The sequence below is a fragment of the Mesitornis unicolor genome, unplaced genomic scaffold, assembly GCF_000695765.1.
Source record: "Mesitornis unicolor isolate BGI_N332 unplaced genomic scaffold, ASM69576v1 scaffold8344, whole genome shotgun sequence".
Classification (NCBI taxonomy): Eukaryota; Metazoa; Chordata; class Aves; order Mesitornithiformes; family Mesitornithidae; genus Mesitornis; species Mesitornis unicolor.
Window position 1 is genome coordinate 34,373 of NW_010179357.1, and position 23,155 is coordinate 57,527.

The following is a 23,155-nucleotide window of genomic DNA, read 5'->3' on the forward strand; positions in this document are numbered from 1 at the left end:
CCTCCAATCATCTGTGCTGGTCACCAATTGCTTCTTGTCACGCTGTGTCTCTTGAAGTGAGGCTCAGAAGTGAGTTTTGGCAGACCCGTCCTGTATTGCAGTTCAGTACTGCACAGATAACTCCAATCACAACTCATTTGTTGTGAGCACACCTGACCACAGCTAAACCCCATGGAGGCCATGCTTTTGGACTGTGCTCACTGAGGAGTTAAGTTGGATGGTTGCTCTTGCTTGGTTGATGTTCTTACTTTGACTTTGTCAGTGTGTGCACAGCCTTTGTCTGAAAGGGCCCGCTGACCTGTCCAGAGCTGTGGCCAAAGCCAAGGTTCTCTTTGCCCTTGAAGCTGCAACCCAGCCCTCTTGAGCGGTGGAGATTTATGCTCAAGTACTTTGAGTCCTCCGGTGCTTTTTCCCTTTGCTGCTGCATTCCTCAGGGAATCAAAGTTCTCCTGCAGTGACCAGGGCTTGAATCCTAGAGCAGTGCAACCCATTGAGTCACTGAGGGCTGGATTGTGACTCCAGCCTTCCTGCAACCCCATGTGAACACGCACAAAGTCAGCAGAATCACCCGGAAGCAGCCCCACTGTGTTAAATTTTACCGTGGTTCCCGTGTTTTTTCTCTTTAACCAAAGTCCACTGAGCAATCTTGCCAAGGTGCCGCAGCGGTGCTCTGACTGGCTTTGCCAGCCCAAATGAGCACTGGTTTCATGGCAGAGAGGTCCCAGTGGTTAAGGCTGGCACCTTGGCTGAAGTAAATCCACACTGAAATCTGCCACCTGAGGGGCCCTGCAGTGATGATGGCTTTGGGAGACTGCCTGCTCCTGCCACACTCACTGTCCATTCAGGTTTTTGTAAAATGCTTGAGAAAATTATGCTTGAAGGCATAATGTTAAGAGCTAAGATCCCAGTTGTTTTTCACCTCACTGGCTAAGTCTTCTGCAGCTACATATTCCTCAGCAGGTGATCGTTTTTGCTGCCTAACTGTGAGAAAACATGCTTTATGTTGCTATTTAGATTATCTGAAAATTGGGCCTTTCACATTCTGAAACGTTTCCAGAAACCCGCATTCAGGCCTGGCTGCTAATCCTTCCGGTGCTTTAGTATAGACTGTTGAAGTCAAGCTGACTCTCAAGAGGCAGTTAGTGTGGAGGGAGCTAGTAATGAAGCAGCTGAGAAGCCCCTCATCTCCATTTGAGTCTTTTTTTTGTCTTGCAGATGAGAGGATCTGTTCACCACCCTTTATGGAGCTGACAAGTGCCTGTGGAGAAGATACCTTGCAGCTTATAGAGAAGAATGGACTGGCATTCCCATTCAGTATGTACATGGGCTTTTCCTTGGTGCTTCTAGCAGGTTCTGAAGTTGCTCATGCACTCCCCAAGACACAGCCAACACTGTAGGAGTGTGGGTTTCATTGCCAAAGTGTCAGGGATGTTAAAACCTTCCCGAAACAAACACTCTGAAGCAGTCTGCTTGGAATGTGGAGCAAACCCCTTCCCTAGCAGCTTTTACTTTGCCTTTTATTGATGTTCCTTGCTTTAAACACCTCGCTACAGTAAACATGCGTTCCTGGGAAATGCTAATAGTTCTAACAAAGTTAGCCTCTTGCCCTGAACTTGTGCAGGAAGTTTCTTTGCCAGCTGTATTCATTATTTTTCTTGAGAAATCACTGCCTTGCTGACTGCCCTCGTTTTTCACTCACCTCTCCCTTTCCCTGGTCCAGACTACAAATGTAATCTTAAAGGATAGAAGAAAAAGTGAAAAAATGACCATAGATAGCAGGCTCCAAGGGCACACAGCCTCAAACAGCTGCTATGAACTGTTTGTGCTTTGTAGCAAGTTTCATTGTGGGGCTTGTGCTTTAATTCATTCCTTTATTTGATTCCTTGCAGTATAAAGTGAGCAGAATCGGTTAGTCGATGTTTGCTCCCTTGGTGCTTGCCTCATTTGTAAGGTTCAGAGGTAAAGTCGTGTGGAAAAAGCATGTTTTACTCTCCCTGCCATGGCTCTCCCAGATGAGGCAGGTGAAGCTAGATTGGGAAGCAGTAATTAAAAGTCCACTGAAAGGCTTTGACCCCCTTTCCTCACCCATGCATGATGTCCTGTCGATACAGGTTGGTTATTGCTCAGCAGTCAGCAGCATAGCCCATATATTCAGAAGGCTGGAATCAACCCCTCTAAATAAGGATGAAATTTAAAAGTAACTCTGAAAATTAATATAACATGGTATTGTGGGAGTGCTCTTTCTGTTCTCTCTCTCTCTTTTATTCTTTCTTTAAAATGCTGCTGCTCTCCAGAGTATGCATTTGTGAGACATCATAAACCACTTTCCAGGATTTCAAGTTGCCAAATTATTTTGGACTCTAGTGCAGGTCATCTGCCTTTCATAGCTGCCTGTCCTCTTGCCCGGCAATTTGACTTTTCCTACAACCCCCATTGAAGTCTTGTCCTATTCACCCCCTTACTACTTACAGGTTTTTATCTCCTCTGCTTAACATACAAATCACATCAGCTCTGGTCATCGTGTGGGTCTGAGGGTCTTCAACTCTCCTCTGGTTTTGTAATAGCTGGAGCTTGTTTCTTTCCTCTTACTGGTTTTTGGATGAAGGTGAGAACCAGGATATACAGAGCAGATAAGGAATATGAAGGAGAAAGAACTGTTGGGCTCTTTACATTTTTTTGTCCCCCTCTGTGGTTGCCTGCAAAAAATATGTTGTATCTTAGTCTGGTTCAGCCCATTCAGTTTCCTGCTCACCCCCAAAACCAGGGAGTCAGGAAATGAAGTTGGTGTCCTCTGTGTCCCAGTTCCCTTGTTTTTGGAACAGTGGTGTTTTGTGGTACCTGTAAAGCAGCTCCAGCCTTGGGCAAAAATCACATACTTGTGAGGATGCCCCCTGAGTAGGCAGGATGCAATAGCAGTACTGGTACTAACTTCATAGCTGATGCTTTGCACCTCTGTTGGGTCCTAATAATGAGCTCTGCTTGCACCTCAGTTACAGGGAGGGATTGAGAGAGTAGGGCTTGGAGCAAGCCAGGCTTTGCAGTGCTTGAGGACACTGCTCAAGCAGAGACTGGTGTTTGGTACAGTCACTGCCTTGGTCTGGTGAACTCCAGTGTTTGCACATGTGGGTGGGATTCTGTGTGTCCTGTTTCAGTGATGCATTGTTTTCTCTGTTTTATTTACCCAGTTTGTAAAACCAGAGTGGCCCATGGAACCAACTCGCACGAGGTGAGTTAAAAAACTTTTGCAGTTTTATCCCCCTTTGGCCAATGCTTTCCCATCCTGGAGTAGGCAGAATGAGGAAAAACTTCCCTTCTCTTGCCTCTCCTTCATGTTTAATTAAACCATATGTTTTCAGACTTATCTGAAATTAGGTTAAATATTACTTTAACCTCTTGACATGGAAGTTCTTTCTAGCAATTTCTAGCCTCTATCATCTGGTTGCTTCTAGCAGTTTGTAGTCTCAAGTCAGCTCTGTCTGCAAGAAATCTTCTTCAGCCTCTCCTTTGGTGGGAGGTCACACTAAGTGATGTTCCCACCCCACCATGCTTCTTTTCCAACATGTATGTGGTACAGGCAAGAAATGGTTTTGTGCTGCAGATAAAGCAGCTGGTTCCTCTCCTTGAGGGGAAGGGCAAATAGAGATGGTTTTCAGGCATGTTCAGTTGTAATAAAACAGTTGGAGCTGTGGGGAGAGCAGGGCTGGTAGAAATGTCTGCCTTCCCTCCTTCCCATAAGGCAATTGCAGTTCAAATGCTTGTGTATTCCTGGAAGGAGAGCATTCCCTGTGAGCCCACCTTCCTCTAAATTTAGGTGAGTTAAGTCCTGTTTTAATTCTTTTCCATTTGTGCTTCCTGCCTTCCTGCTCACCACAGCTCGGTTCGGAGAATCCAGCCCTCGCTGCTGGCTCTCCTAACGCCTGGCTTCCTTTGTTAACAATGTGGTCCTTGGTCCAGGTTTCCCAGCTGCTCCCAAAACGTGTGCTGTGCTGCTGCAGCATCTCTAGGAGCTGAAAGCCCCAAAGTAAATGTAAATCTAGACGAGCTGCAGCTGAAGTCTTGAGTGACCAGCACTTCCTTTTAAAAATGCAGTGAGATTTTTCATGTGGGCCTTAGCTTGGATCATTTTACAAGCCGACAGATGCTCCTGTTAGTTTGCCGGAGCAGTCGCTATAAATTTTCACCATCATTCCTGAGAACACTCGAGCATTGGGTTGTTAATGAATTTAAGACTCCAGCTTCCCTGCTGATGTTTCTGTCAAGATTTCCTCTGCAACTGCAGCCTGAAATGCATGAACCTTTCAGTGCCTGTCCAGTCAGACTTGGACTTCATTTCCCTGGTGGATCTTTCTTTGCTCTTCTTTCATACAATACAGGCATGCCTCAGCCTCTTGCCAGAATTCCATTTTCTGAGGAGAAATTAGACTAATATACAGTTGTAGGCTGCACTTTATCACAAGAACTCATGACTAGAGCTTAGGAGGACCCCTTGGAAAGAACCTGAAGTCTGGCATGGTACTTTACATAGTTAGGAGTAGTAGTCACTTTTGGAGTTGCTGTGTCCTCAGGAGTGATCCAAAAGTGCATTTATGATCAGAAAGGAACTGTCTTGTGATTGCTATTTTGTGGTAAATAATGGCAAGGGAAGTGTAGAATAAATACTTTGCTTACAGTACAGTCTGTCTAAAGATGGAGCATAGGTCTAGAAGCGAGAAATTGTTGTGTGCTTTATTAATGACTCCTTCACAGAATCACAGAATATTAGGAGTTGGAAGGGACCTCAAAAAATCATCCAGTCCAACCCCCCTGCCAGAGCAGGATCACCTAGATTAGGTCGCACAGGAGCTAGCTTCTTTAGCTTTTGGTAAATCGCTTCATTTTCTGTAGAGATATTCCCACCGCAGAGCTGACACTGGAACTAGAACAAAGCCTGACCAGAAACCTGCTTTTCTTCATAAGATAACACTTCAGAAAGTTAAAGTACTGGCTAACAGGGACAGCTGGAAGCGCAGGCTTGAGTTTGGGTTTGGTGCAGGCCAAGACTGGCAGACTCCACAATTTGCAGTGAAAACACGAGCTAGTTAAGCCAAGGTGCTGTTAGTTCTTGTGGTGTCCCATGGTTCTACATGGCTTCTGCACTGAAAGTCATGTCAAGCCAGCTCAGCACTTGAACCCCACTTTGCCAGCACTGTTCGTTAGACTTGAACAGAGGTGATGCCTGAAGGTTGTCCTTTCCAGCTGCCAGCAGATCAAAACCGTTGGTAGAGCTGCCATCAGTGAGACTAATAACCTGAAGAAATGTGTCCAGAATTACCCTTTTTCTAAGTGTTGAGCAGACAGGAATGAAAAGGCAGAGAATCATAGAATCACAGAATGGTTTTGGTTGGAAAAGACCTTTAAGATCATCGAGTCCAGCCATCAAATCACTGTGGTTTTTTGACTGAATTCCTTAAGGACATTGCCAGTAAAAATTCCTGGTTCTGGATGTTTTGTTCTGCCTTCAAAAGAGCTCTGCATTTCTGAGGAAAGCTATTTGGAAATCATGATATAAAGTATTGTTCCCATGTTACTGCCAGGCACAGCAGGTCTGTGCTAGATGACAAAGAGCAAGTGCACCCTGCAAGCGAGTTCTTCAAGCTCTATTCATGCATGCTAAAAACCATGTGACATTGCAGTGAACCAGCATAACACAACACCATGGGAGGTACATGGGTTGTGTGCTGGTCCATGGGGATGTCAGCACGGAGCTTTGCAGAAGAGAGGTTTCACATGGTTTCCAGTTGCCTTGGTTCAGTTCTCTGCCAAGATAAAAGTCTGAGTTTGCACACTACTAAAATAAGATGATAATTACTGGCTCATCTTATGTTTGTGGGGATTAATTAACTACTGTGGGGATTAATTAACTGATATTCTAAGAGAACGCTATAGGAACAGCACGGTTCTTGCCAATACAATGTTGTAGATACTATAATGCCAACAGTCTACACAGGAGGAGGAAGAGAGCAGTGTTTCTTGCCACCAGTCAGAGACAGGTGAGGTATGATGATGTTGTTGCTGTGAATCGTCTCAATGGACGATTCTGCTGCTAGAGTAGGTTTCTTGCACAGGTTGTTACCACTCACAAGTTCACTCTGTGCTGACAAATAGATAGCATCTGGTATAGTAGAGACAGAGTAAGAATATCACTGCAAGTGGGTACTGAATGCATGCATCGACTTGAACTCAGAAGATGTTAATCCGCAGAGTCATTGTGCATGCGTGCAGACAATTATGTGATCTAATGTGGATTACCAGATAAGGAGGAATCGGGACAAAAATGTGCTCAGACTTTTAACTATGAATATGTAATTACTGCATCATTTACCATGGCTATGTTTTTGAACAACAAAACCTATTATATTTACTGTTTTCATTACAGGAACAAAATAAGGTATTAGCAGAAATTCAGTCTAAAAGTACAGCGTACATCAAGTGGGCCGCTAATCTTATATAATATATGAAAGAGGGAGCACAAAGTGCTAAAGTTTCTTTGTAAAATCCTTCCAGTGACCCTGGCTTCACTAACATACAGGTAATCTCAGAAAGCACAAAACTGACAGGAAGCATATGGAAAGAGCGAGCAAAAAGTATAACTCATCTGCACCGTGCTGAGGCAGGAAGCTCCAGTTTATTCTGTGTATTGCTGTGGAGTCGCTGTAGGACCCAGAGTACAAGTACAAAGTAACTGTACAAAGTAATTTTATCACCTTTGCCAGAATGGTGCTTGCTGCTGGTTCTGTGTAGGAGCCATGGCAGCATCCATACTCCTACAACAAACCTGATGATGATAATCATATATGCATGTAAGCATGGCAATGGAGGAGTTGATGGAAAGAGCAGTGTAGTATGTGCTGACTCAAGATATGCTGGCTCATCAAAGTACTTCTGTGCACCTACCAGCATCACCTCCGTGCTGTTTAAGGCAGCAGTTGTTCATCATTCAGGCCCTGTAAATGCCTTCTTTTTTGGCGTATTTGTTCCAGTCCCTTCAAGAGGACTATCCATTTGGAGTGATGGGGTGAAACCAAGCCATGAAAATCATTAGGCCGGCATTTACTGACAGTAAAAACTACTAGAGTTTGAAAATGGACTCTGATGGTGTGGGTGAAACCCTGGAGCTTAGGCCATTGCAACTGGGCTGAACCAAACCATGGGAAAGAGAGCTGTGGGGAAGAACACGTATGGTTAATTAACAGAGCTGTTCCTGCTGTTAATACAGGCTTGTCTTCAATACAAACTTTGTGGTCTGTGTTGGTCAAATGTTTTACCCATTTGTTTTACCTGCAGTGGCAGTAGCTTCCCAACTGAAAGCAGCAAATTAAATTGCAAATAGCTGAGGAGAAAACGTTGGTAGAAAATGAAAGCTGCCCTGCCAGTAGGGTTTGAAGAGTTGTGTGTCAGTGAAATGAAATGTAATGAAATAGGACAAGCTGCTGAGAAGAAATTCACACGTGGTCAATATATATCCGCCAGTAGATGTTCCCCCTCACTGCTAGTCAGGTGGTGGGTAAACATGAAATTATTGACAGGCTTGTGCCCGACTGTGTGTGCGTGTTTCCAGATGGCGATCATCTTCAACCAGGAGGGTCTGAAAGCTGTTCGCCCCCCTTGCGTCATTCAGAGCTTCATCAATCACAATGCTGTGCTGTATAAAGTCTTCGTGGTCGGGGAATCCTACACAGTGGTGAAAAGACCATCTTTGAAGAACTTCTCTGCAGGAATCTCAGGTACATTGTGCCTATTTAATAGGATATGTCAGTTCTTGCAGCCTTGGCAGCAAACAGCTCAATAGAAAAATAGCTTTGAAAAGGTTGCTGAAGTGAAGGCAGCTGGTTCTTACATACCATGTTTACTCTTCTGTATTATTTCAATAGGAAGGGAGATAACTCATCTGCTCTGGAATACATACGAATGACATTCGTATAGTAAATATTTATGTGATGGTAACCTGAGTCTTACCTGTTAGAAACAGTGTTTTATGTCATGTGGAAAGGGGGAGAGGGAGAGAAATTCTCTCATTTCACGGTAGGTTCATGTGTCATTTGTTCCGGAGTTTGTTTATAAATGTGCTTTGGAGAGAATTTCCTGGATCCCATCATTTTAGAACTTCCTCTCCCTATTTTTACCTTGATTATGTATGTGTGTTTAAATTAGAGATCACTTGTGCTCTCCCGTAAACGAGCCTCTCTGTTCATGTGAAGCCCAGTGTTGTAAACCATGGCGGGAAGTGTCCTTTGGTTTGTAGATACCAGCTGTGTTGAGGGGAAGGAGAGATGGATTTATCAGTGAGGACAGTGGTCCTCCTATGTGTCACTGGAAAGCAGCACTGGAAAGGCTTTCATTAAAGGTTACTTAAATTTCTTTACTGGAAAAAAGTCTCCTATCTAGAGAACTGCATTCTGTGGCCCATCAGAAGCAAAAAGAAATTAACAGTGCACGGATGGGAGTGTGATCTGCCTGCAGCTGGACAAATCCAGGAGCTGGGGATAGGAGGGGAGAAGGTATCCAGCTAAAGGAGATGATGCCAGTTTCTTGTCACTTTTCTTAGTGGTTTCTGCTTATCTTAGTGTGCCCATATGTGCTCACCATCGCATTCTGCACACAAACATGTATTTTGTTAATACATATACTAGAATCCTAGTAAAAGTCCTTGTCTATAGGTATGTATACCTTTATTTACATTTAAGTCTACTCTGTATCCTGATCAAATTAAGTAGGCCAGAATCTGGGTTCATATAAACTATTAGGACACTTAATCTATACTTTTGCTGGAAGGGAACATTTTAAGCCATCTTTCTAAAAATGCCTCCGCTAATGTCTTGTCTGTTAGTGTAAGACCTGAAAGTTCTCTGGAAGTCCACATAAAAATAAGTTTTGTGGGCAGATTAGGATAAGGTTCTGGTTTCTTACCCTTTTCAGGAGAGTTTAAGGGGACCGTGCTACAAGCACCTGACCAGGCAGATGCGATGGTTAAACAGATCTGACAGCTGTGAGGCACTCCTGGGACTTTGGTCCAGGTGTTCCCATGCGGGTTGTCTGTATGGTGCCATCAGCCTGCTGTGGTGGGAGTCCCAAGGGGACACTTGTGGTGGATTTCTCCCCACCAGTCAAACCTCCGGCACAGAGGAGCAGGGTAGGACGTGCTGGTACACTTCTCCCCATGGTTTCCGCTGTGGTATGTCAGTGGCTTCTGTCACCTCAGAATGTCTCCCCCATTCCTGTGGTGCCTCCAAAGGGAGGGGATGTTCTGAGCATGAAATTTACTGCTTTCCTCCATGGTGACAGTGTCCTCCCCAGGGATCTTGGTCTGCCCTGGGTGCTGTGGATCTGCTGCCTGCAGTGAATGCAGCTTCTCCCTTCTATCACACACCTTCTCATTGGAATTGTCACTTTGAGTAGAACAAATTAGTAGAAATGAACTTCATTATCTTCCTGAAGTGAGTTAATTGGCTCTGGTGCCAGGCAGGAGAGGCCCAGTGGGTGGGCTGGGTGGCAGGGGGCTGCCCAGTGGGGATCCAGCCTAGATTCCCAGGGCTGCAGTGCCATCTGCTGTTCCTTGCATTGATCCTTCGGAAATTAAAATCTGGTATAAAGTTATTTACAACCTTCTTTTAATTCCAGACAGAGAATCAATATTTTTCAACAGCCACAATGTTTCAAAACCAGAATCCTCATCCGTCTTAACAGCAGTAAGTACGCTTGGTCTTTTTCCCTCTGGCGCGGCTGGAAAACTATCTCGTCCTTTCTTATTGAAGCGTTAGCAGCTAGTGACTCTCCTTCACAAGTTGTCTGCTTCTGTGTTGCAGGCTGAGGTCTGTTTGGTACAAGGAACCAGCATGACTGTGTCCCCCTCTGGTTTTCCTTACCGAGCTCCGGTGAGGAAGCACTGATGCAGCAGGGCTGTGCTGCTTGCCAGGCTTAAACTCCCCAGAGCTAATCTAGGCAAAGGGAAGAAGGAGGTTCTGAGCGCAAATACCTGGCCTTTTCCTGTCCAGAGGGCTTAATGAGCATAAATCATCCTTCTAGGACTCAGTTCTGTGAGGAAAGACAAATGGTGAAAATTCAAGCAGAGAAATTGCATTGGGCAAGGCCACAGAGGGCCGGTAGCTGTCTGTGGTGCGAGCACACCCGAGCTGTGACCTCGGGACCGTTTTTGGGTGTCTTCTGAGTCCAGCAGTGCCAGCACGCTGCACAGTTTCATGCTTGCATTAGCAGTCCTTTTAATGAGCTTTGCACGTGTGAATCCCAACTAACCAGTTCTCGGGCACTCGACTGCTGAGAAAGTCACTTTACAGCACTGGGTCCTTTCAATCTCTGAGTCTCCAGATTCTTTTCTGTTTCACAAGCTCTGCTGGGAAGTAGTTTTGTAATTGGAGATGATTAAATTTTAAGTTGTGTGCAACACATGCTAAATATTAAAACTGTAATTGTGCTAGTAAAAATCCCTTTATGGCTAAATTTGCTTTCAAACTTAAGGAGATAATATGCTCCTGTGGTTTACTTGCCATCTGTCTCATACATGTGCATATTCCATACGCGCTTCTGTAGGCATAGCAGCATTCTTCTGCTGTGTAACATGTTGTTTAAAAAGTGAAGAAAATGGCATCTCCCAGTCATAAGTAACCTGAGTTACTTACTGTAATAAGTGTTTATAGAATAATTGATACATGAAGACCCACATAAAAGATAGCCCCTTTGGATTAGCCTCTGCCCTGAACATATCGGCTGAGTAGTATTGTATGCCTTGGATTAAACTAACAGCAGGAGTCTGTTTTATCAGCCCTTTAACATAGACCTTAATCTGCATTGAAATAACAGAATGATATCCAGAATATTTGCAGTACAGTGTTAAACACTCCAGCTGTATTTGGTTGGGTTTTTTTAAGATGCAGATCTAGTCCCTAAAATAGTGAGTCTGATTCTCTGGTTTCTACAGTGCTCTCTTAAGGAGCTGCACCAGTATGAAGAGGAAGAAGTAGGGGCTTTAGAGCAGGTGAATTTCCAATATAGGCAGGATTCTGAATTACAAAAGCAGTTTCTCTTTGGCCTCTTTCTCTGTCTCATGCCACTGGTTCTCTGCATTTAGATTTGGTGGATATGCACCTGGAAACCTCTGAAAATTAATCTTTCCGCTAGAAAGACTGTTGTGGAGTCCCTTAGTAATGTGTATTTTCCCACTATAGCTGGATAAAATTGAAGGAGTATTTGAGCGGCCAAACGACGACGTCATCCGGGAAATCTCTAAGGCGCTGCGGCAAGCTCTGGGAGTTTCCCTCTTTGGAATTGATATCATCATTAACAACCAGACGGGGCAGCATGCGGTCATCGATATCAATGCATTCCCAGGTGAGAGGCGTCTTCCCACTCACGCTTTGTGGAGACCCTGCGGTGTGTGCTTAGTGGGAAGTTTTACTGCTGGTGACTCACATCATTGCTTCCCAGCCGGGGGACAGGAGAGCAGCAGCCGGGTTTTTCCAAGATCAGATACTGTTTAATTTGGAAAGGGCGGATCCTAATCTGGATATGAATATGCTACTGAATTACCAGCTCTTATGGTTGTATTTTAGTGGCCAGCTGTGACGTGGCTGTCATGGCCTTCCCTGCAAAGGGGTGCCCAGGAATTGAGGCATGAGACTGTGTGCTGGGACCTGGTCTTTCTGTGCCTGTCGCTCATTCTGAAGATGAAAAGAAGAATAATAAATTTTAATTTAGGAAACCCTTTTAAATTTTTTTTCCACCCTCTGTACCAACAGAAGTGTTGAGGGGGTGGAAGCAGCAAACTGTTCCCTTGAAAATCTCTTCCTGTTCAAATTGATTCCCCATGAAAAGGCATTTTGTGCACAAAAGCAACACCACCAGCAAATTGAAGAAGATAATAAAATTATAGGTGCACAGAATTTGCTGTAAAAGGGTTAAATATCCTTGTAGGTTATCATAAGTGAATCCTGAAGTAAAACAAAAGAATAGAGCATGTGAAAATGGGTAAAGTGTCCTTCACTTTTTGTAGTGCAACATATTTCTTGGAAAGAACTAAGTGAGCTCCTTGACCAGTGGCATTGTTAAAAGGTGGTGTAAGTGTGTATAATGGGAGGTAGTAATCGTCTGTCAGTTGTGCTAAATTCAGTAACCTAACACAGGAAAAGAATACATCATCCCATTTGATGCTGTTTTGCGTGGGGTTTTTCTCTTTGAGAATCAACTCTCATTTCCTGAATAGTGATGTTTGTTTCCAGGGCCATGCACAGGCTGTTACAGTTTGTTTAATGTTTCATTGAAGACTTTGAGTTTTCTATATGGTATCTTTACATCCAGAGACCTTGCCCTGAGCTCCCAGTCTTCATCTTTCAATCCAGCTCCTCAATCCCCTACTGCCCGGTAGTGCCTTGCCTGTCTATCTCCACAGTGACTGGCTTCCTTTTAAAACTCTAGCCCTGCTATACTCAGGTCGCTTTGCAGCTTGGTTCTACCATATCATGTTGCTGCGATCTGCAGACCTACAAAAAGAGTCTTCTGCCAAGAAGCAACCTAAACTGGGTGTCAGATAGAGCCAAATCAGCTTTATGAATGGGATTATATTTCAGACACTGGGTCTTGAATTCAGTGATGCAGGACATTCTTTTGCAATCCTGCATCCTACGTTTTGGTTTGGTGTTTTGGGGGTTTTGTTTTCCAGGTATTGTTTTGGATTTGGTACTTTGCACAGACTGAAATTCCCCTTTTCCTGAAATGCTGTAAAGTCTAGATTGAAGAACAGCTAATGGCAAACATAACTATTTGTGGCAGAAGTTTGCAGAACTGCCTTCAGTCTTGTGCTCTGCTCTACTTCTACCGTAAGGCAATACTTGAGAGCGTGGGGAAGCTGCTTCTGCACAGGTCTACATTGTGTCTTGCTGGATTTTTTTGGTGGTGAACATGTGGATAGTGAAGGTAGCTGCTGGCTTTATCACCATGGGATAGGTTGAAGACCAGTTGGAGAAAGTCTAGAGGATAGCAGCAGAGACCAGACGTATGGAAGAGAGAAGGCCGGAGGTAGACAAAACTGCCCTCAAATTTGTAGAAGGTAGCAGAACTGAGAGACATGAGCTGCTCTCAAGTGCTGCTGAGGTCGAAGAAGCAGCAACGGGGTAAAACACAACAGAAGAAAAGTTACATCTCAACACAGAATAGTCTGTTGCCCAAAAAGCATGTTCAGCCATGTTCAGCATGCTGCATTTCCCTCCAGGAGCCAGTGTGTTTAAAAGCTGAGCAGCTTCAAGGCCTGGCTCCATTGATGGAGCTAGCACCTTGCTACTGAGAAATTCAAATTCAGCCCTGCTCAAAAGAGTCACTGGTGGGCTGCATCAGCAGAGGGATCTCACTGTTCCTGGATCAGTGCGATCCCAGGAAGGGGCTATCCCTTCTCTTCCTCAAGTCATCTTGTCCTGCAGTGGTTACAGAAGAGCTGAACTGGAGCCAAGTTAGACCCTGGTGACTGTACCTAATGTCAGGCTGCAGAACATGCACACAGGCTGCTGCTTGGGTTGGTGAGCTCAGCCATGGCCACAGGGCAGCACACTGTGCAGAGCCTTTTCTCTGTCACCTGAGCTCAGACAAATATAAACCCTCATACTACGTGACTGTGCCTGCAGTTCAATATCTCAGCTGATAACCACAGCTAAATATAGGCCCAGTGGTTTTCCATACGACAGGAAACACAATAGTCCTTTTAGACATTTATCTTGAAAATCTTCTAAAGAGTTGCTGGTGCTAGTGGAACATCCTGCTGCAGGTACATCTGCTCTTAATTCTGATGAATTCTTGATGATCTCAAGATGATACACACGGAGTTGCAAGTTCAAATGAGCTTCATGCCTGGTAAACACCAAAGACAGCAGTCAGGGAAGCCAGGCTCTTGATCCTGCACAAGGCTTTGGTCAGGCCTGGCCCCAGCTCCATGAAGAGGTGGTGAATGCTCCTTAAAGGGTGCATTTTCCCCCTCCCTTCCCCAAAGCAGTGGTGCAGAGATAATGTAGCAGGTCACATCTCTAATACCATCTTAAAAATGCTCTTAGGCATTTCTTGACTCCCCAAAGCTCAGGGGAGCAGGTACTTGTTTCCAGTTGCATTGCTGGGTGGACTTCCTTCCTATCCATGCTTACCCAGAGGACTCTGGAGGCTGTTTTCAAGACAGCAAAATTCAGGGCTCTTGTAGACAGGCATTTCCAGAATGGTTTCAGCGGGCAGTGCTAGGATAGTCCCTGCTGGAGCACGATTCATGCAATTTGTGCGCTGAGGCATTTAAAATTTACATCCTCCCACTGATGTTTTGTGTGAGATTCATTGCCAGTAGTTTAAAGATGTAATTTAATCTGCCCTTTCTTGATTTCCTTGTCAGCACAGCCCAGTGATTGCCTTTTTTTGAGAGGTCAGCAGCAGCAGCCTGTGAACAGAGCGAGGCAATGTCCAAAGACTTTGCACCTTCCCCAGGCGTCCCATGGGTCAAGAGCTGAGACACCTGGGTTCTCTTTCTCCCTTCTTGCATTTCTTACTTACAAGTGTGTGAAGTTTCTTCTGAGTGACGAGGCAGGATTATTTGCACCTTTCCACCCAATGTGCAGAGGGCTTGCACAAAGGAAGCCTGCCTGATGCGTACAGCTTCTTACCCTGTAACATCTGCTGATTTCAGGACTGAATAACTGGCCATCTTATTCCCATTAAATATTTAAAGCAACTTCTTTGTGAGTTTGCCAGGTGCCCTGAAACGAGGCTGGTTTGTTTTCAGTGAGGAGACACGAAGCACTCCAGGGTACTGTGGATCTCCTCGCTGAATATTAAAGCTGTTACTATGGAGATGGCTTATTCCCGGGTGTTTGCAGCCCTCTGAGTAGATTTGAAGGCTAATCCCATGGCTTTTACATAAGCAAGGAAGCGTAACAAGTACCTCTGTCAAGGAGGTGGAAATCTTGTTCTGGCTCCTATGGCCAGCTGTGTGAGTCCGAGGTGCCCACTGTTGACTGATGGATTATTGTGTGGATACTGAGAAACTTGATATTTTGAATTGGTCCATTTGTTTGGTGAATCTGTGTAAGGGCCTTTGAGAAAGGAAAACTTGGAGTTATCGTCTCACATGCCTGCTGTTTTCTATGACCTGTTAAGTACCTAGGAGAATTGTGACCAAGTGCAGGAAAATCCAAAGCAATGTAGCAGCCTAAATAAGAGGTAATTGGTTAATGTATGGGTTATAAATACACCAGTCACCACATTTATCTTAAGGTGAAATTATCCTCTTATGTTTTTCAGGAAGCTTGGTTTTTGCTGGAGAATGTAGATTAAAATTGAATTATTTATGTGTCTGAGGGACTCTTCTGCCCTGTGATCACATTACTAGAAGCGTTCTAAAATGTGCATTTACTTTGTGGTCTCTGGTTCTGCTCATGTGCTGCTGTGTCAATGTGTGCTATTCACATGGGACTTTCAAAGTGTTATTTATTGCTTCAGTCACCTATATTAGTACCAAGTCACCTTCAGAATACTTTCAAAGACACTTTAAAACAAACAGCCTAGCCTGTTAAATACACTGAATGCCATATGTCACTTCTAAATACTAAATCGATAACAATTTTAGGTAATGCAGTAGCAGTTAAGATCCGTTTCAAGACATTGTACCAATATGTTGCATGTCTGATTCAATTTTAAAATGAATGCAGTGATAAATGTGTACCTGTACCAGAGTCTTTAAAATGGAGCGAAAAGCTCTGTATGCCAAACTGCCACCCCTTGTGCTACCCAAAATGTCACGGCTCCTGGTATTTGAGCAACTGTTTTAACCAGGAAGTTTGTTGTCAAACTCTGCATTGTGCATTTTCAGTACTGAAATAAAATATTGATGTTTCTAGCAAACACTGTATCACTGGTATATGTTTGCTATAACTCAAGTGTTTTCTCAGCCATTGCTCGTAGCAGGGAACTTGCTTTAAGTGCCAAGTTAGGTTAGTTTAGACAAGCATCTCTTTGCTTCTTACACAGTTGGAAGCTGCCTTTTCTGTAGGGTGTAAAGCCAGCCCTGCTGCCCTCTGAGGTTTCTCTCGCTGAGGGTATTGCTGGGCAAATTCTAGAGAAGGTCCAGACCCTCAGGGAAACTGCATTAGAGCTGCTTTCCATAGTAAACCTGGAAAACAGAGTTTGTAATTTAGGGAAAAGCCTGGACTTGACAATGAATGATAGAATATACCTAAAATTATGTACATATAGATACTTGGGAGGCAAAAGAAACAGAAAATCTGAAAGGCATCAGTTTTTCTCATTGAACGGAAGTATTTTTTGTAGCAGTGTTCTCTGTTCCTCTTTACGTTAATCTCACTCAAAATGATGTCATGGAAAATTAGCCTTTTTATTATCACTTTGAGGGCAAAAACAGCCCAAAAAATAAACAGGTAGAAGAAGTCTTTCACAGAATTTATGAAAATTACTTAATTGCCTTTTTTTTTTTCTCCTCTCCTTCATCTTTCCTCTTTCCAGGTTATGAGGGTGTTTCGGAGTTTTTCACCGATCTCCTGAACCACATAGCTGCTGTCCTGCAGGGTCAGGTGCCTGAGGTGACCCAGCTAAACCGCAGCAAGCTCCTGGCAGAGCAGACGGGGGGGATCATGGACGAGCGGATATGCTGCGCCAGCACGGGCTGTCTCAGCGTGATGGGAAAAGACTCCTCCTGGATTGTGGAAAGCGAGACCAACAGCTCAGTAAAACTGCAACACCAGAGACTAGGCTGCAACTCAGCAGTGTCCCCCAGCTTCCAGCAGCACTGCGTCGCTACGTTGGCAACAAAAGCTTCTTCTCAATAACTTGCCAATGCCACGGACAGAGAAAAAGCCACAGGGATACAGATTGTGGTCCCAGAACTAGATCAGGCTGTAACAATACAATTGTGAATAATGAAAAAAAAACACAACCACAAAACACAACACAAAAAAAGCAAAATTAAATAAAACCTTCCATTTGATTTAACCTGATTTGCTGATGAAATGGACTGAAAGGTAGAGGGCGAGAATGATTCAGATCCATTTTGTCAGATTCCAGTTGCAAATCTGTAGTGAGTTTACACACACATGGGTTTTAACACTAGTCCTTTCATGGTGGGAGGGTTGCTCTTTCATTTCTATTGTTCTTTGTAATCACTGGTGACCAGCATTTTGAAACCAGACCTCATGGTGTCAAGAATATAATAATGTTGAAATGCAGTGTCTGAATGTAACAGTGCTAGAGATTTTTGCCTAAAATATTCCCTGTTCCCTTTTTCCAGGTAGGCCATTGCAAAAGAAAGCTAAGACAGCTTCAGTATCACTAAACCAAATCTCCTGAAACGTTGACCGGTTGGGACGCTGACAGGTAGCTTGCTGTGAAGCCGTGGCACTTTGGGACAGAGCAGACTGATTGTTCAGGGGACTCAGTTCCAGCTTTGCTGTTATTCCCCCAGGTCTCATTGCTTCAGTCAAAAGCAGCTTCTAACCATGCTTGGCATCAGTGACACGTTTGATCCAGGCAGGGTGTTGATAGTTGGGTTGAGTGATTTAGTAGATTAAATGTTATCCTTTCAGTCGTCTGCCAGTGGTGAAGTCCTAGAAGGGTTAATGGTAGCAGCAGAGAATGTAATTCTCCCTCCATTGCACTTGTGAGGACTCTGGGACAGCTCTGCAGAAAGGCTGGCAGACAGAGCCATGCGCTTTCCCTGGAGCAGTGCACCCGATCTGTGGATGCTAAGAGGTAACGCAGTTGCTGCCTTCCACAGATCCATGCTGCCATGCATTTCGTTTTTCTTTTGCAAATTAAATACAAGCAGAATTGTGTACATTGTGTGAGGTAGAAGTACACGACAGCTCTGACTTGGAGACTGCATTGTTTTGTTGCAAGCTGCCAGCTGAAGCCGTGTGGTCATTTACAATAGTGCTTTATATTATTTGTAAACTATAGCATAGCCAAATTGTATCTATTGAGACATGCAGTTAACCTACAGCGTTCACCCTCTGTTGCATCTTCTGGTATCGCAGCATCTTCTGCTGTGGAGAATTCCTGAAACTTTTGCCAATTCTGAACACTAAACTGGAAATATCCAAATCTGTCAGTGCTGAGAACAGAGACACTATTTTGGTAGTCAGAGTGGCCTTCCCTTCCCGATATAAGCCCTTAAATACATTTAAGAGGGGTGGTGTTTAAAAATTTCCTAAGTTAAGCTCCTAGCTTGCAGATACAGGAATTTCTGTCTTTCTGTAGCAGGTATTTGTAAAGTACCCATCACTGCAGCACTTAATACCAGTTAGTTTACTATCCTGTGTTAGATACCTACTCAAAAGGAAAGCATCTAGAGCTTAAAGCCCAGGTAGGCTGTGGAGAGGGGAGTAAACTGTGTAGAAGATGTCACCACACTACCTGCTGGTACCAGTCCTGGGCAGGAAAAAGCTTTGAAGAACGTTGTGTAGCAGTTCTTTTGTGTAAACTATGGGATTTCCTTAGGAGAGATGGGGTTTGTTCCTAAAATGCCATTCTTGGGAATTTCCTGTAGCCAGGATCGGATTTTCTAGGATCAAAGAGATTATTCCACCTCTAGAGGGGTTACAGACCCTTAAGATATTTCTGTAGGGACTGGGAGGACCTTATGAGCGTGGTATCTGTCACGTGCCGAGGTGCACACAAATTCAGCCGCCTTCCTTGGCTGCCGCAGGTCAGTTCTGAGCCGGGCCGTTCCCAGCCCTGGGATGCTCTCAGGCCGCTGGATCCCGCGTTGTCTGCAGCTCGCAGGTGTGGGGCGGTCGTGGTGTGAGCAAGGCAGGGGTACATAGGTAAGCGTTTGTAAAAGAATTCACGATAGACCAAACGTTTCGTAAAGCCATGACTGAAATAAAAGTGACATCGACAATTTGGGGTTTGTTTTTGTTCGTTTAAAATAAAAAGTGTTTTTATGTTTTGTGTGTAACAAAAGATACCCTCAGGAAGGAACTTGCCAGTGCATATTTTTGTATGGTACTTTCTTGTAACAAGCTGGTGGAGTGTTTGTAGATTTGCCTTTTGCTCCCTTTATTACAATGGATTGGGGTGGTTTTTTGGGTTTTTTTTTTTGTTTTTGTTCTTTTTTTATTGGGTGGTGGGGAAGAAGCAATGATGTTAGAGCTGGGTTAGTAACTCAAGACCTTTCAAACTAAGTATGTTTACATGAATCCGAGTGTTGGATCCAATGGAAATGTCTGTATGCTGTTTCCTAGTTAGAACATCAAATAAGAATTTTATTTTCCTGGCTGCCTTCTGAATTTTGGTTGGCCTATTTTGCACTGCTTTATTTCTCCAAAATAAACTACTGAAATATAATTGTGCATTTTAAACTTGTTTACAAATGATTGTTAGAAGTTTATTTTGTAATTCTCTGAAGGCTTGCAGAAATACTATATTTAAATATTACTCCAGACCTTGGCAGTAACTAGAAAACAAGTTTAGGTCATTGGTGTGATCAGTGACATTTTTCCCATAGTCTGTAATTTATTTTTTATTTATCAAATGTATCGGTATCACTTTAATTTACCAGGTGCAGATATGCAGGTACCTGTCGTGATGTGGCATTAAAATAGAGTTTTCACATAAATTACCATGCAATTGCTGTACTATTATATTTCCTTGCAGAAATTATTGTTACAGCTCGTATACTAGAATGTTGCTAAATCACAGGGGCAAACTGGGAGACCAACTTTTAAAAGCCAAACCTGTAAATTACCAAGTATCCAGACATACAATTACATTATTGCAAAACATTTGAGCATGCCTATGTTATTAAGCCTGTGCTAAAGTGCTTTTCTGAATTGCTGCCTCGTTTGATAAGTTCAAGATAGTTTTGATATAAGATAAGCTTCACAGTAAGGTAGTTAATATTCTCTAGTCTTGTCCTTTTTTTTTGTAAAAGTAGAGGAGTTGAGTAGTATTAGACCATACCAGAATGCCCTTGCTCTTAAAATTGCGGACAATCTGAGGGAGAGTTTCCATAACGTCTGTTTGTATTCTGTTATTGCGGGTTAGAAAAGGTTCTGCTGTGTTTTCCGAGGCATAGCTATCATTGCTGTGTTGATGGGAGCAATTACAGTAAAATTACATGGTCACCAGTTAGCTTATTAGGGATCTACTTCTGTTCTGCTTCACTGTTAGAAATCCACAAGAACACCGTTAGCTTGACTGGAGTTTCTCCAGGGTTTGTGTCAGCATGGTGGAGGAGATGGGACCCTGGTTATCAGCTTCAGTAGGTGAAGGTTTTTCCTCATTGAAGAGAACTAGAGTGGCGCCATTACCACCTGTGATGCGAAGCCATCCCCATCCTCCTCCGCTCTCGCTGGCTTTGCCACATTAGGCTTGGGTTTGTAATGGCTGCACCAGAACATCCCCAGCTGCCGAAATGCAGCCTAACCAGGAGCCCTGGTGCTGACACTTGTGGTCCAATGCCATTTTGCCTTTGGTTAACCTCGTCTGGATGTTCAACCTCTGTGCTGCAGGATCCAATTGACCAAGTTGGTCACTATTTTTATTCATGCTCTTCAGTCTGTTGGGATGATAAAAGCTGCTTAAAGATTCCCATCCTCAACATGAGGATGTTTTTGCAGAGGAGGTCTGCAGCAGGTTGCTCAGATGGGAAACCACCAATCAATTTGTGTTCATCATAGATGAGTACAAATTAAGAACCCATTCCTGAGGCTTCACGAGGTAACAAGGATTGCCCAAGATGAAGCCTCATGTTCTCCACATTAACTGTATCCAGCCAGGGAACAACCAGGTGGAGTAGCAGGTGGGTAACAGAAACAGGATACAGGTCAAAGGCAACAGAATAAATGGGGCCAGAGGTGTTTGGATTGGCTGGCAAAAAGGAGAGAAACAAAGGAAAAAAGCTCCTGTTGTTTCCATCCAATAGAAAAAACCCCAGGCTTATCAGTTCATAGACTAACACTGGTTTCCCAAAGTCTTTGCGTGGCAGCAGTGACAAGTGAGTCAGGCTTTTTCACACCAGCTTGCAGCCTTCCCTTCCACAGCTGTGCAGAAAATCTTGGATTTTGTTTTTTTAGTGAATAGAGTCTGTTTTGAGTTTGTAGCAGTCTCCCCATGTGCACATTTGCAGGAGTTCACTTGCATTACCCTGCGAATTTTCTTTTCCTCCCTCCTTTTTATTAAGAGATGTATTGATTTCTGTATTCAGTATACAGTTACTTTATGGTGTTGCAGCTGTGTGTTTTGTAATTAGGGGTATGTGAAAATGCTTTGTGTAGATTAAAATATTTCTTTTAATATAATCTCCTCTTGCTTTCATAGATAAACAGACACACCGTTGCAGATCACATTGCTGATTTTATTTGTAATATTGCTTTAATATCTATTTCAGAGGAATGTAACCTCCAGAAAAGTACCTTCCACACCTTCACTACCTTTCCTTTCCCTCTTCACTCTGTGTGGATCCAGGCCATCAACACTTGAGCTTTTGACCAAATGGGTTTCAGATCCTCCTTGGATTCTGTTGTGTTTATGTGGCCACAGAAATTATTAAAGATTGTTGATGTTTGAGAGGATCAAGGTATATATGGAGATGTTAGACCGATTCCTCAGCAACACAAGCACAACAGCATCTGTAGCAAGCGAAGGGAATCGTTCTTGCTGTGTGTGTGTCGGTGGCTGCTGGGGTTTGGTCCACCCCTGCTGCTGGTACAGGTTTTCTGTGGAAGAATCCACTGTGAGAAATGTCCTGTAACTGTGATGGAGAGGTAGGGCTTGGGAGTGAAATTGTGATACCAGTGGGATTTCACTCCACCTTTTTTTGTACCAATTTGGGGAGATGATTTGTCTTTCTCTCCATGTTTCTCAGTCTGAACCCACTGGGACTGATGCCAGCAGATGCCCATGGGCCACAAGAGCTCATTAGACCTTGCCCAGTGTGCCATGAGTTTGCAGAGAGCTCCTGACGTGTTGGGAGGTTTTTGTTGATGGCCTGGAAATCTCTTGAAACCCCAGAAATAGCTGAAACAGCAAACGGAGTTCATGAAAACCAGGTCTTCCTTTTCCCTCCTTTTTAAGGAAACCCATGTTTGATTTCCTTCTTCATACTTTACACAGTAGTTTTTAGATATAAATTATTTTAACATTTTTTTTGTGTGAAAAGTCATATATACATATATGAAGTTATTAAAAAGTTGAGTATATGTTGAGTATAAAATAGTGACTTCTTTGTTTCAGATGTTAGCAGCCCCTAAAAATGAGTTGTTTATCCTCTTGTAAAGTCAGTGCTGTAAAAAAAAAATATTAGAAATAAAAGATGTATTAGATGTATCTTTTATTATTTATTTCTGATTCAGTATTTGATACAGCTTGTGTATACCCTTGTGAGAACCACATACTGAAATGCAGTCTTTTTTAAAATGGAGTAACAGCAATTCCTTGGGATCCCAACAATTTTGAGGAAACTGGCCCTCCGGGTGTGAATGGTGTTGGATGCCATCCTTCACTCTCCAGCGTTGCTCCCACCTAAGCATGGCTGAATCTTGGGGACCATTTTGTGTATGTGCTAAGTTTCGCAAGTTCATCGATGTCTGTGTTCAGATCCAGCTGTACGGTGTTACCGTGTGTCTTGTGGTTCGCTTCAGCCCGGTTCACTATGATTTCTGAAACAGCATTCCCGTTTTGTACTTAAATTTGTATAGAATGATATAAACCCTTAAAAGATCATGGCTTACTGTAAAAACCAAAAATATTAGCTGTTTGGCGTCTTCAATTGCATGACTGATCAGATCTGACAATGAAGATGGGTGCTTTCATCTAAGAGCATTGATTTCAATGGTAATATATTCATTTTCTTTTCATTTGCCGAGCACCTGTTTTGGACAATGTTTTGGTTTCCACAGTAAAGCAATATGCAGTAGGTATTGTGGCATTATCTCTGTAATTGTTTTGAAGACAGAATTGTCCCTTTCCAACACGTAATGAAAATAAATGCCTTATAACAAGTTCTACTTTGCTTTCTCTTTACGAGCAGATAGGGCGGCGAGGTGAGCAGTGTTTTCATGAGAATTTGGTTTTCACATCCTTTCCCAGTGCCGCTGTTTGCAGTTACATTGGACCTCCTTGTGCCAGC

The 23,155-nt window shown here is 43.5% G+C and overlaps 1 protein-coding gene across 1 annotated transcript; it reads left to right on the top strand.

The window, feature by feature from the left end:
* Positions 1 to 1,215: 1,215 nt before the first annotated feature.
* On the top strand, positions 1,216 to 16,966 carry ITPK1 (inositol-tetrakisphosphate 1-kinase; the record flags this gene model as incomplete). The annotated part of the gene is made up of 6 exons (XM_010182733.1): positions 1,216 to 1,314; positions 3,186 to 3,226; positions 7,598 to 7,763; positions 9,658 to 9,725; positions 11,220 to 11,382; positions 16,534 to 16,966. Coding segments are annotated over 6 exons (860 nt in total), but the record flags the coding sequence as incomplete, so codon positions are not given.
* Positions 16,967 to 23,155: the final 6,189 nt, after the last annotated feature.